Here is a 15,759-nt window from a genome sequence, read left to right on the forward strand (position 1 = left end):
TGGGTTTGAGGACGTTAAGTAAACATTCCCCCAGTGTGTTTGTTTATGAAAATTTAATGGGTTGGATAACTTTAATGTGTTTGAGGATGTTAAGTAAACTTTCCCACGGCGGGATATGGAAGTTCAATGCAGAAGGAGTATGGTTGATGAAGTATAAAAGTTGGTCGTTATATTTTATGCTAATCAGAATATATTGTGTATTGAAATTATTGAGAGATGGCGGATAACGGAGATTTGATTGCTGTTTTTAACAAGAAAAATTTGAAGAAAATTATTCACTTGAAGGATATGGAGGCGCACAGGGACTATGAGATCATTGGTTGCTATAGAACTTCTACAAAGTATGGCGAATCGGTGGTTCTCAATCTGAAGGAGGATGATCAGATGTTTTATTTACCGAAGAGATTCAACACCTTGAGCGATGAATCCATTCAACGTTTAAGTGGGGGAGAATTCTCGATATCAAGGAAACCACTTTCCGAAGTGGAAGATTCTCCTAGCAGATTGGAGTTGAAGCAATGTTCGTCTGCGGATGCTTTTTATATATCATACTAACAAATGTATTACAACGAATAATAAACAAGATAAATAAATAATATTTTATAAATACAAAAAAAGTAAATGAAGATGTTTTTAATTTTTAATTTTTTTCTGAAAGAATTTGTATGGAAACGACCCATCGACGATATAGATGAGGTGATGGAGTTCACCAATAGCGAAAGATCACCACCATTATTTCCATCCGAAAGCGACGAAAGCTTTGATATAATGCAAAATGGTCAGAGGATCCCGCAATCTTGGCTGAACTCTTTGCCTGACCGACCACTGGTGCAGTCGGTACAAATAATAACACCACCATCACCACCACATCCATTTTCTCCACGTGAAAATATTTTACTTAGAGTAATATCGGGGTATGATGCACTATACCCTGAAGTTATAAATAGTATATTACAGAATTTTTCTCCGGAAGAGTACTTATTTTACATAAATAACTTTATGACATAATTTTTAAAAATATATTTTTTTAAATAAAATAAAATTATTAATATAAAGAAGAAAAAAAAAAACATAAATTGTATCGTCTTTTCATTTAGGTATAAGGATGGAATGGGGGAACTCACAAGAGGAATAAAAAATGAATAAGATAAACAAATACATTACAAAAAAAAAATGAATAAAATAAACAAATGAATGCTAAGGAATAATTCAAAGAAGCTTCGTTGATTTTACTTAAATGGTTTAAGCGCTTGCCACAGATCTTTGGTTTGATTTCTGCTTTAATTTGATTTTAAGTGTCAGCGTTAGAAGATCAAGAATGTTCTCCTGTTCGGTTTGTAGGGAAAATTTCGCATCCTTCACATCTTATCGAAGACACGTAAAGCTTCATAGAAGATGTGATGTGTGTGGAAGGATGCTTTTCAATAAGCGTGCTTTAAATTTACATATGGAGCTGCATTCAACAAACGGAGGACATGGATTAATGAATGAAGATTTTCAACACCAACAACATCAACAAGAGAACCCTAATGTGGAACCAAGCTGCTCATCGGGAACACTTAATCAACCTCAATAAATCAATCAGCAGCGCATGATGCAAATCGGTAGTTCCGACCAAATTCAACAGGGTCAACAACAACAACAAGAAAACCCAAAGTCTGTTTTTAAAAAAATAAATAGTGGATTTAGGAACCGAGTGGCTACATATGGGGTAATTCATATACCTGAGGATTGTTTAGATACAAATATGATTTTCGCAAATTTGGGGATTAGTATGAAAGAATTAGTACTGAACTAACTGGCTATGCATAATTGCATTAAATTTAATATACAGTTAATAGGGGAGTATATTAAATTTACGGAAGAAGAGCTCCACATGCAATACATATACCACATATAAAAAATGGTAAGAGTAACTCTCACAGACAACGTCAACGATATTTTGGAGGTGCAGTGTGAAGAAATTAAAGCCAAGATGAGTGAGTTTCAGGAAAGAGATTCTGGGTGGACCCTCACCCGCATTGAAAAATTGGAGATACATATTAACAAATGTGCGGTGTTAAAAGGGTCGCAGTATATCCCCACCCCTAAAAAGCTGGCGTTGAAAAGAGCATGCACCAATATTCGCAATTTTGATGAATACTGCTTCAAATGAAGTCTTATAGCGGCGCTAGACAAACCAGCGCCCCAGAATCACTCAAGAACTAGTGCATATAATCAAGGCCGTATTCAGGGGGGGATGAGGGGGATCAAACCCCCCCGAAATGAATGAATATTTTTATATAAATAAATATATATTTTTAGCTGCATAGAAAAATCTTATCGAAGATGTTGAAGAAAAGCTGGAGGTTTTATTTTGAAAAACGCTTACCTATAAAACTTGCACAAATCATAGAATACTAGTTGAAAAGCCCGTCAAACGACGGTCGAAAAAAACAAATTATTTTTGTTCTCGCACCACAAATTTTATTTTTGGAAAATGTATTTCTGCTTTTTATGTGTGTTTGTTGTTCTTTTTGTGAACATGACTCGCTTTGTTTGGCCATAGCAACAACAACGAAACAGCCAAACACACATGTGTAAATGAAATGGCGCAAAACCTGCGATGGAAGCAATAAAGAGATTTTTCCAAACGTGCATATTCTTTTAAAAATTTTGGTCACTTTGCCAGTTACTTAGGGATGGAAAATACAATTTTTAAGAAAGTAGAAAAAAGGTATTTTTTGAGCGGAAAGGTACTTTTTACTAAATTTCAACAAAAATTTCACTGGAAGATTATAGTCAAGAGACTGAATTTTAAAGAAAATAAAATTTTGACAAAATTTTAAAGAAAATAAAATTTTGACAAAATTTTCTATAGAAATAAAATTTTGCAAAAATTTCCTATAGAAATAAAATTTTTACAAAATTTTCTATAAAAATAAAATTTTTCAAAAACTCTATATAGAAATAAAATGTTGACAACTATTTCTAGCGAAATAAAAAATCGATAATATAGAATCGCATTCTTTTTTCGACTAAAACTTTCTTGAAGTTCAATAAAATCCTGTTTTTGACTATGTCTTTTACAAAATCGAGATTTCTTCCCACATGAACATGTCTGTTTTGCCATATTTGTAAAAGACTATTAGCAAAGAAGGTTAAAATATTTTGTCAAAGCTATTGTACCATAAATCTGATATCGACTCAAAAATGTCTACACAAAAGGTACTAAATCATTCGCGGGGGTACAACGGTAATGACCGGGGTGAAAAAGGTTTGAAAAAAGTACTATAGTACTGCATTTTCCATCCCTGCAGTTACTACGTGCTCATCCGAACGTTCATTTTCAACAATGAAGAGATTAAAGACGTATCTCAGAAATTCGACTAGCGAGAGTAGACTCAAAGGATTGGCATTAATGTCGGTTCATCGCCGAATAAATGTGCCGACAGAAGAAGTCATTGATTTATTTGCTGCCCAAAAAGCCCGTCGGCTCAATTTAATATTACAACAAGCATATGCAGCACTAAGTTCGGCCGGGCCGAATCTTAAATACCCACCACCATGAACCAAATATTAGGGTTTCCTTTGAAATTTCAGGAGGGCTTGAGGACTTGAGGATATTCCCGAAGATAAATTTAAAGATTTCACCTATGAGGACTATATCAGATTCTGGATTTATAAGAACCATTTTTGAACCATTTTAGAGGAATCATTATCATCTCTTGTAAGTGTGCAAGAAAATTATAAAATAAAGTCTTGATTTGAAATCTTAAATCTGTAGAAGTAAAATCTGGAAATTTTACATTGAGTTTCAAGCAATTTTCATGATCAGTGCGCCTTCTACACCCTCAAGAAGTGAAGTCGGTCTATATGGAGGCATTACCAAATGGATCGATAAAAACTTAATCCGATACACGTTTTTGTGAGCCTAAAATACCAGAATATTTACAATTTCAGGCAAATCAGATAAAAACTACGGTTTCTAGAAACCCTAGGAGTTAAATCGGGAGATCGTTCTTATGGGGGCTATACTAAAATATGGACCGATACTCACCGTTTTCGGCACACCTCTTTATGACCCGAAAATACCTCTAGATTTTCAATTTCAGGCAAATAGGATAAAAACTTCCGATTCTAGAAGCCCAAGAAGTAAAATCTTGAAATCGGTCTATATGGGGGCTATACCAAAATATGGACCGATACTCACCATTTTCGGCACACCTCTTTATGGTCCTATAATACCTCTAGATTTCCAATTTCAGGTAAATTGAATAAAAACTGCGGTTTCTATAATCCCAAGAAGTAAAATCGGGAGATCGGTCTATATGGCGGCTATACCAAAATATGGATCGATACTCACAATTTTTGGCACACGTATTTGTGGTCCTACGATACCTCTAGATTTCCAATTTCAGGTAAATTGAATAAAAACTGCGGTGTCTATAAGCCCAAGATGTAAAATCGGGAGATCGGTCTATATGGGGGCTATACCAAAACATGGACCGATAATCACCATTTTTGGCACACCTCTTTATGGTCATAAAATACCTCTAGGTTTCAAATTTCAGGCAAATTGGATAAAAACTACGATTTCTATAAGCCCAAGACCCCAAATCGGGAGGTCGGTTTATATCGAGAATATATCAAAACCTGGACCGATATAGCCCATCTTTGAACTTGACCTGCCTGCAGACAAAAGACGAGTTTGTGCAAAATTTCAGTACGATTGCTTCATTATTGAAGACTGTAGCGTGATTACAACAGACAGGCAGACAGACAGACAGACGGACATCGTTATTTCGTCTTAGAATTTCTCCCTGATCAAGAATATATATACATTATATAGTCGAAAATCGATATTTCGATGTGTTACAAACGGAATGACAAACTTATTATACCCCCGTCACTATTCTATGGTGGTGGGTATAAAAATATTGTATACATACCTATGCATAAATAAAATTTTCTACACATGAGATTATATGAATATTTTTTTTTAAAGTTGAACCCCGTCACAACTAACTGCATATGGACATCATCTACACATATGCGACAAGTGCTTACAGTACACATCGTTGGATCATGTATGGAGCAATCATAAAGAAGAATGCGGCGGTGTGGCTTCATTTTTACCAAAAGAAGGTGACAATTTAGTTACTTTTAGAAATAGAAAAAATACAATAGACGTTCCATTTGTGGTATACGCTGATTTTGAGTGCGTGCTACAGAAGATCACAAGTGGAGGTCCATTAGTAAACAAGCATCAGCCATGTGCTTTTGCTTATTATATTAAGTGTAGTTTTGACGCAAGTTTAGACATCTTTAAAATGTATACAGGGGAAGACGCCGCGGAAAAATTCGTTAAAAGTCTAGACAATGACTGCAGAAATTTATATGACAAATATTTATCGCTAAATACTACCATGTATATCTTAACACCCGCAGAAGAATTCGCATTCTATAATGCTGAGTTATGTCACATATGTGACAAAAGTCTAGAAGATGATAGGGTGCGGGACCATTGTCATATTACGGGGATATACAGGGGTCCGGCGCACAATCGTTGCAATTTAAATTATAAAGTTCCCAAATTTATACCCATTTTTCCATAATTTCTCGTCCTATGATAGTCATTTATTTGCGAAAGATCTCCTCAAATACATTCCAGGAGAAACTAAAGTAATACCTTTAAATAAGGAGCTATACATTTCTGTTTCTCATAGAGTTGAAATTCAAAGGGATGTTCATTTCAAATATAGATTTTTGGATTCCCTTAGATTTATGCAATCCAGTTTGGACGCACTAGCTACAAATCTTTCCGATGAGAAGATGACTACAGTCAAATCTCATTTTGCCAATGACGACGAATTTAGATTAATGCGCAAAAAAGGTATTTTTTGTTATGAATATTTAGATTCCTTTGACAAGCTGGAGGAAACCAAGCTTCCACCGATTGAGGACTTCTATAGCAGGCTAAATAATCAACATTGTAGCGTTACTGATTATAAGCATGCGACAGACGTGTGGGAAAAATTTCAATGTAGAACACTCCGTGATTATATGGAATTATATTTAAAAACAGATGTTCTACTTTTAACAGACGTCTTTGAAATCTTCCGTCGATTGTGCAAGTCTGTGCACGGGTTGGACCCATGTCAATATTTTACTGCTCCAGGCCTATCATATGACGCCATGCTCAAGTTAATAACTGCAAATGGCTTTAACTTGGAGCTTATAACGAATATTGATATGTTTAATTTTATAAAGACGGGAATTCGAGGGGGAATTACCCAATGTAGTAAAAGATATCATAAAGCAAATAATAAGTATATGAAAAACTTTAACCCAACCATTCCATCCACATACCTTATGTACTTTGATGTAAACAATTTATATGGATGGGCAATGCAACAATATCTTCCTTATGGTAATTTTAAGTGGGTTGATGAACAAAACATTATTTTTGACCCTGATGTAATAAAAAAGTTTAAACATGATTCCGCAGAAGGTTACATATATGAAGTTTCCCTCTCCTGTCCACCTAACCTCCATGACAAATTTAATGACTTACCCATGGCTTCTGAAAATAAAAAGATAGGTGGATCTAAGCATAATAAGCTAGTGTGTGATCTTACTCCAAAAGATAGGTATACGATGCACTACCTAACCTTAAAACAATGTTTGGAGCAAGGATATATCTTAAACAGGGTACATAGAGTTCTCTCCTTTAACCAAAAGCCATTATTAAAGGAATATATAGACAAAAATAATGACATGAGAAAAAAGGCAAAAAATGCGTTTGAGAAAAATTTTTTCAAACTTCTTAACAATGCAGTTTATGGAAAAAACATGGAAAATGTTGAAAAGAGAAAAGATATTCGGTTTGTTACCGAATGGGAGACAAAGAATAGAAATAGACTAGGGGCGCGAGCTTTAATAGCAAAACCAAATTTCGATAGTATTACGCAGTTTTCGGATGAATTTTGGGCTATTCAAATGAATAAAACCTCATTCTGCTATGATAAACCAATATACCTAGGATTTTGTATATTGGAGTTAGCAAAGTGGAAAATGTACGATTTTCACTACAACTATATGAAAGCAAAGTTTGGTGAAAGGTTATCTTTAAATTACATGGATACGGACTCGTTTATATACACAATAAAGTCTGATGATGTTTATGATGAAATTCGTTGTGATTTATCAACATATTTTGATACTTCAGACTACCTACCAAATAACATTTTCCAGTTTCCTTTGCTTATCAAAAAGGAAATTGGATATATGAAAGACGAAAACTGCGGTAGAATAATGACTGAGTTTGTTGGGCTTGGTCCAAAAATGTATTCCTATACTCTAGATGATGGTGAAGAAGTAAAAAAAGCCAAAGGTGTTAAGAAATGCATAATTAGGGAGTATAGCATAAGTAATTATAGAAATTGTTTATTTAATGTGATGATATGCTAAATTTCAAATCAAAACTACACAATATATACACTAATATTTTAAACAAAGTAACTCTAAGCCCCATAAGCGGAAAATTAAAGAAGATAACATTAATAATAATGTGCCTGGGGTCACCATGAAATTTACTCAAAATTAAATGAAATTTTTAATGATTTTACATGTGAAATGGATGTAGACTTAAATATTTCATGGGATTGTGATACTGATATTGAATTCCTTAATTCTTCTTTATATTTATAAATATTTTTCAACTTTTATTTTTATAACACATAATCCATCTTGTATATTTATACTTACATATATTCTATTAAACAAAAAAAAAATAAAAAGAATATAGATTTATGATTTATAATAAATTGATTGTGTTTTATTTATTTGAAAAGGGAATGGTAACAGCATTATTATATTATTTTTCGAACATTGCCCGTCAATGGAGTATACTCAATGAAGCGGTCACGGATTATTAAACAATATGCAGATGTATTTGCTGGTATAGGTTTACTGGTTTCAAACTCTATTTTGACGTCTATTGGTCCACTTTTTATCATTTCGTTTTGATAGCTAACATCAATTACACTAATTGGGTTATCTTTGAATTCCAAACAGGATAGTAATGGTTGTGGTTCTTTCAAGTAAAAGCTTTGTTGGAATTTGGTATACATGTCATACAGGACTGCGTATCTATTATCATCAAACTTAAGATTAAGGTCATCATAAGCGTAAGTATCCGAATTGAGGTGTACTTTTAAATTCACCAGATGACAATGTATAAACTTGTTGTTATTTTCAAATGCTAAAATAACAAACCGTGGGCGTTCGCGGTTTACGGAGAGTTTAACATTCCAGCTACCTTTTGTAGCATTCGGAAATGTAGGATTAAAATGGCAATCCCAACTTCGAAAAGCTAGAGGTAAATTTGTTCCATCTTTGATGGTCTTCAGCACTTTGAGTTTTGAGGAGTCGGAAATGTGTACGTGTGGTATTGTCCATGTGATATTTTGAATAGTCAGTTTGACATTTTCATCTGCTTTTGTTGAGTAGCATACATTAGAATCATTAGAACTACGTAATAAAATTAGGTCATGTTTGCAATTAAGAATAACTTTGTTGAAATCCTCTGCAAATCCCAACAACAATTTCAAGGGGACATAAAAGTTGAAAGCATCCATTTGGAGATCACCCTTTGTATTCCATCCAGCATTAAGAAGCATATTCCCATCGAAATCATTTAGAGACAAAAAATTTTTGATTGTGCTTGAAATACCCAAATGACGAGTGCGGTCAATTTCAATTCCATTGATTTCATATCGAATCTCATCGAACATGTGGGCAACGCAATTATTTCGCAATCTACCATTGGGGTTCTTTCGCCATCCGCTAACGTTACTAGACCCTCTATGTAAATATAACTCTCAGTCGGTAGGACATATAAATCTTGGTTTTGTATCGTTATTCTAATTTCATCGTTATTTTTATAAGATTGTACATATGGCATGTAACTGTGGTAATCTTTTTTAATTATGCTCTCATCAGAGAATGGTTTTTCTCCCACGTTTAATATTTCAGACATTATTTTTTAGCCGAAGATTTAATGATTTTAAAAAACGTTTATTTGCTTTAGATAATTTTCGTCTCTTAGATTGGACAGACAGATGTTGTGTTTTAAGCTTGAGTGTTTCAACAGGAATGGATTGGATGAGTCCCTTAGTATAATATTTATTATTATAAATTATCATTTTGCTTTCGGCTTAAGGTGCAAACGCAATGTTATTTCTTCACCTCGAAAGTTTATCAACCGCTTGTCTTGATCTACAATCCAAATTTTCAAACTACCAATTTCTTTGACGTTTACTGGTAAACAAATAAGATTCTTCGGTATTTCTTCCAATTTATACCCCGGAGAAACGTTAACACCGAACTCATGCAGTGTGTGAGCAGCATAATTATTCATATATGCTCCCGATATTATATTGCATTGTATTTGAATAGCATTCACTTTCAAAATATTTACAGATTGGTTGGATGTATGCTTCACGTTAGGTGTTAAAACCCTATCGTTAAACCCAAATAAGGAACCGATCGATCGATCCTTATTAAAGTGTATAACATCATCAGCCGCGATCTCTAAAGTTTTGCTGCGATTTTTTTTGACATATTCATGTTTTATGTAGCTAGCAATATCTTCCAGTTCATACGAACCAATCGGAATTTCAATTAAATCATTTCCAATATGAAGTAAGTTGTTTTCGTAGTCAACGTTTGGTATTGAATTATAGGAATGAAAATCAACTAAAGCACATTCATATTCCCCATCAAGCTGAATGGGAGGAAAATAGTGAGTGGTGAGAACCGATGATTTACCGCTTAATGCTAACGTTATTGACATTGTAATGACTAAAAACCAATTGAATAACAATTTGCAATTGTATTAGTATTTTATTATATATGTAAATAAAGGGATGGTTATAATATATCATTCTTATTTATCCAGGAGTTATGTTCATCGGGGAATCCTAGCCACTTAACATATGCCATTTGTCCCTTTGTTTTAATAATCTTCTCAACAAGATAGACATCAGGATGATGAGTGCGCAGTATTTCCTCTTTATAGAATCCACCTTTTATGGGGTTTCCTTGATAATCCTCCAATAGATATGTGCTGGGATTTGTGTTTCGTATGGATCGTATGCGAAAAATTTCGGTACTAAAGTTGGGCGTATAGCCTTTCTCAAAAATGTTTTTGTATTTACTTATACGTACATAATCGCCAACGTGAAATTGAGACGGTTTATATATCTTTAAATGATTATAAACAGTGTTTAATAACATTTGCTCATTATCTGGATTTACATCGACCGGTGCCATTTTTATTGTTCGATGTATTGTTCTATTATATTTGTAAACTATACGTTTATATATGTTAACCCATTTATATGATCCATTGTATGAAAACTCTCGGAATAGTAATGTTTTGAAAGTACGGTTAAAGCGTTCTACAATAGACGCTTTCATAACACTATATGTGGAATAGTGATTTATTGAATATTTTTTCATAAGTTTTCCAAAGTCCTTATTAAAAAACTCTTTACCATCATCTGTGTGTAAGTTTTTCGGTACTCGATTCATACTCAATACCTTCTGAAAGGCTTTAGATACATCGGATGCATTTTTTGTTTTAAGTGGTTCCACCCAAGCATACTTTGAAAATGTGTCAATGACCGTGAGAATATATTTAAATCCTTTATTTAGGTTTGCATAGTTTCCCATCTCAACCAAATCTGCCTGCCATAAGTCATCAATACCCTTCGTAACAACTCTCCGACGAGGGAAATTTTTTCGAGCTTGCGTGTGGATTTCGTTAACGATCTTCCTTTTCTCCATTTTTAAATACTAATATTGTAATTAGCTACTAGTATTGTATATCAATTCTGGATTCGATTGCATCTCCGCTAATACCTTATATATATCTTTAATGCTTATCTTTATCTGCCTTAATTCTTGCCTAAGTATGATGATTTCTGTATTTAAATGTTGCTTTAGTATTTCTCTTGAGATGTCGATTTGTTTTTGTAAATAATCTTTGTTGATTCCGTCCGTATCCTCCACCGGCGCTCCCAAATTTTTGAGCTTTTTATTTTGGAAATCGATGTTATTATTCCTGTCAATAGCAAATCCAAAAACTTTCGGAACATATTTCTTTAGTTCAGAAGAATTCGAAAAATGCCCAAACTTATCGACGCTCATTATGTGATTAAACATTCTATTGAATAATCAGTGTATTATATTGGTTTCTTTCAACTCTTCAATTATAGAAACTATTTCATTGTTTTGATTATTGTGACCGGCTTTCTGTGATGCAATTAGTAATTTCAGTCTTTCCACTAACTCATTCGGATCGTCCCAATAAATATAGTTGGGCTTTTGCAAATTAACCGTCATTAACCCTTTACCTGTGTGAGTATCTTTAAACAGATTTTTTATTATGTGATTGTATTTGTAGTCTTTGTTTCCTTTTATTTGACCGCTTGCATCAAAATTCCTACGGTGGGCATTAGTATTTGATAAAATTTTTTTATATATGTCTAGTTCCACAGCATCATAATGTTTCGGCTCTTTATGGACAATTAATTCAAACAAGCCTGGTGTGAATTCCCAACGTTGATTCCCTATGAGTATTTTATCTTTATTTATTCGAATGGGACTATTGCCTAAAGACCACAATCCATTTTTGTCTTTATGTGGGCCAAAAATAGTATCAAGAGTTTTTACTGTTTGTAGTGTAGACAAGTCTATAGTATTATCTCCATCATCTGCTTGTGAAAAATATTTTTCTGAATGCTCCATCACCTTTTCGTCGTCTGCTTCTTCGACATCGTTTGAGTCAGTTTTAAAGTTATTCATGTGGTAGTTTATATCAAAATGTGAAAAAATGTGGTTTATGTGAGTTTTCTCTTTTTGGGGTACTGGTTTCATATTTGAAAATCTGACTTTCTGGAAACTCCGTTTTTGTGTTTTCACTTCTTAATTTTATAAAATTATTCAGCGGTATAGTTAATGGCTTAAATGTGCTTTCTAGCTTGTTGGATTTTTCGTCATCGCCTAATTTTATGCTTCGAAACTTTTGTTTCAAAGATTTTCTCGATTTTATTAACTCTCTCAACACGTGTTCATTCATAATGATAATATAGAATTGATGTGGTGTACAATTTTCGTTAACCAGATGTCAAACAGGAATTGAATAGGTCATGAACGGCTAATGAACAGACCCTGTACAGCTGTTGGACTACTAAGCAACAGACCCTGTTGGGGTATTGAACTGTTATTTCGATGGTAATTACCACAAAGTAATGGGGTGTAGTATCTAAGCGACTATAATGATATTGATATAGCGTCTGCTTTAGTCTGAAGAATGTTTAAAACTAAGGACTAATATATGTGTCAAATCCTTTTCTATAACGTCCATCTCGAACTTCATCATCTTTATTTATAACCAAAAATCCGTATCTATCTTTCCAACATTCTCGACAAATATCTATAAAGTGGTCCAGAGGCATGTCACTACCGACATGATCATTGTATATATGTTTAATGTTTGTTTCGTCTTGCTTGAAAGCAACGATTAATTTTGCATTATCACGAATTAATTGTTTTGGGATTCGACTGTATGTTTGACAGAGATAAAACGAATCGATGTTCTTATGGCGACCCATTGCGAAATAGTCGCGTATATTATTTTGTTTGTCGCACGTTACAACATCAAATATCATAATCGTGTTTGGTTTTGCTTCATTCGGGGTTAAAACGTCAGCATTATTGTTATACATGTGGTATCCCATGCCTTTTATTGGGCTTACAAGTCTTCTGAGATACTCATATTTTGGTTGATATAAAGACTTTGAATACAAATATATATTCTCAAATTTAAGACCATTTGGACTTTCAATCAAACTTATCATCGCATTAGTTTTGCCGCAATTCGATGGTCCAACTATTAAACATCTTATAGAATTCGGCAACAAAGAGCTATGCTTTGATTTGTTTGAATTTATGTGTGTGAAATCAAAATTTCGGATTTTGATGTCCTTGTCCTGCTTTATAAACCGCATAATAACTACTGATATATATATTACGATTTCGAATATATTTATTTTTTATTTTTATTTTGTTTGTTTGTTTATAGTTTAAAAATTGTATAAAATGATTGTTTACAACAAAAATCAAATCAAAAACAAAAGTTCTGTCCAAGGAGGTGGATTCGTAAATAATTTAATTAACTCACTACCTGTAGAGCTACATTTACCAGGATATCAATTTTGCGGACCAGGCACAAAATTGGAAAAACGTGTAAAAAGAGGGGACAAGGGAATAAATGGTTTGGATGCTGCATGTCGACTTCATGATATCGCTTACTCAAAAAGTGAAGATATAAATCAACGACACAAAGCAGATAGAGAACTTTCTCAAAAGGCGTGGGAACGAGTAAAATCTAAAGATAGCACTTTGGGCGAAAAAATAAACGCTTATTTAGTCACCAACGCCATGAAATCGAAAATAAAACTTGGTATGGGTGTGGATAAGAAAAAACGACAGACTTTATTTACAACAGCTGTCCAAAAGGCAAAAACATCTTTAAAGAAGGAAAAACCTCGTGATATAAATACATCTATTAAAATTGCACGCAAAGTAATAAACACTTCGTTTAAAGGGAAAAAATCACATGTCGTCATTCCTAGAGTTATTAAAGTACCCGGGATTGGAGGATTTCTTCCATTAGTTCCAATAATAACAGCGCTGGGTGCTTTGGGAGCTATAACATCTGGCGCTTCATCCATAGCTAAAGTAGTTAATTCCGCAAAGAGCGCAAAACAGCAACTTGAAGAAAATATTCGACATAACAAAAATATGGAAGCAATTGCTATGGGTAAAGGTCTATATCTTAGGCCTTTTAAAAGGGGTATGGGTATCACATTGAGCAATTCAATCGCAAAAAACTAATTAAAATGCTACCTAAGAGACCACTAACGGATGTAGATATATACATATTTGCTAAAAGATATATTACACATTTTCGAGGAGTATTTATGAGAGACAATCTACCAAGCAAACCTTGGAAAAGAGAATGTGGTGTAATAAATTTAGATTCCCTAAGAGGACCTGGAACACATTGGGTAGCATATTACAAAAACAACAATGAAATTTAATACTTTGATAGGTTTGGAAATTTTCAACCGCCACTCGAACTGTTGAAATATTTAGGTTGCAATATAAAATATAACTATAAAAGAGAACAAAAATTTAACTCTTCCAATTGCGGTCATTTATGTTTGAAATTTTTGTCTCAGTTCATGAATCCCAAGCCCTTATAAATGATACCAAAACATTCATGTAATTCAGTTCAACAAAGACTTCTTTCGATTATTGAGATATATTCAAGTCAATCGCAAAATGGACGTCATTCCTCGATCTGAAATTGCTCTAGTAGGTTAGGTTAGGTTATGTGGCAGCCCGATGTATCAGGCTCACTTAGACTATTCAGTCCATTGTGATACCACAGTGGTGAACTTCTCTCTTATCACTGAGTGCTGCCCGATTCCATGTTAAGCTCAATGACAAGGGACCTCCTTTTTATAGCCGAGTCCGAACGGCGTTACACATTGCAGTGAAACCACTTAGAGAAGCTTTGTAACCCTCAGAAATGTCACCAGCATTACTGAGGTGGGATAATCCACCGCTGAAAAACTTTTTGGTGTTCGGTCGTAGCAGGAATCGAACCCACGACCTTGTGTATGCAAGGCGGGCATGCTAACCATTGCACCACGGTGGCTCCCAAAAAAAAAAATTGCTCTAGTAGATTTTCAGTGCTGTCATGCCAACGACCGCAGCAGTATATACAAAAAAGAATTGGCTTTTATGGATTTCACATCGGTCATAGCTAATCATTTCCTCTTCAAGCCACCATTCGACATTAGAGAACTTAATAGAGATGCATTAACCCGAAATCACTATTGTAAAAATTTTATCAACGGACATGATTGGTCAATGGGCACCATAGATTACTGCCGTGTTGGAGAAGTTCTATGGCCACTAGATAATTTTAAGTATATATTTGTTTTTGGAAAGGTTAAAAAGGATTTTCTAGAAAAATATATTAAAAGTTCTATTATTAATTTGGAATATGAAACTAGCTTTAAAAATTTGTATAACTATAAGAGATCTTGCCATATTCATTCAAATAACAAATTTACGTGTGCCGTAAATAATGTTTATAAACTTTTTGTTTATCTAGAAAAAAATTTTGAGAAAATTCAAGACTTGATCATGAGCTTAATAAATAAATAATAAAACAAATTCTATTTTTATTTTTTTTATTCAAGCTTTATTGATAGTATGTCTTAAAATAAACAACGTAAGTATCATAATTACAAATGGTGGGCAGCACAATTTCCTCTTGCTACTAGTCACTCTTCGTTTTATATTAAAATCATGCATACCACATGTATCACATCCCATTGTAGATAACATCTGATTGAGTTCTATAGAATTTATAGGTACATTGTTAGTCGTACATCGCCTTAATAAAGGACAATTTATTGATAAACGTAGATGTTCAGATATAGGGTCATCTGTTTGTTTCCAGGAATATATTTCAACTTTACAGAAATAACACTTAACAATATCTGCTTCTCCTGTATAAAACGTCCCCGTCATTGCCAACGCATTTCTGCTTATACAATCTACGGGCCAAATATCGAATGTCTCCAAACGTGCATCTTCACGGTGAAACCGATCTTTCTGAGGGGAAACCAT

At 33.8% G+C, this 15,759-nt stretch overlaps 2 protein-coding genes across 2 annotated transcripts; both read right to left on the minus strand.

Annotated features, from left to right (window-relative positions):
• Nucleotides 1–7,853: 7,853 nt before the first annotated feature.
• LOC142239795 (uncharacterized) lies at nucleotides 7,854–8,777 on the minus strand. Its single transcript, XM_075311560.1, has one exon. It carries the CDS (start codon nucleotides 8,775–8,777, stop codon nucleotides 7,854–7,856), a length of 924 nt encoding a protein of 307 aa, XP_075167675.1.
• Nucleotides 8,778–15,321: 6,544 nt separating this feature from the next.
• Nucleotides 15,322–15,759, minus strand: LOC142239797 (death-associated inhibitor of apoptosis 1-like). The gene has a single exon (XM_075311561.1). The coding sequence runs from the start codon at nucleotides 15,757–15,759 to the stop codon at nucleotides 15,322–15,324; it is 438 nt and encodes a 145-aa protein (XP_075167676.1).

The sequence above is a fragment of the Haematobia irritans genome, chromosome 5, assembly GCF_050003625.1.
Source record: "Haematobia irritans isolate KBUSLIRL chromosome 5, ASM5000362v1, whole genome shotgun sequence".
Taxonomy (NCBI): domain Eukaryota; kingdom Metazoa; phylum Arthropoda; class Insecta; order Diptera; family Muscidae; genus Haematobia; species Haematobia irritans.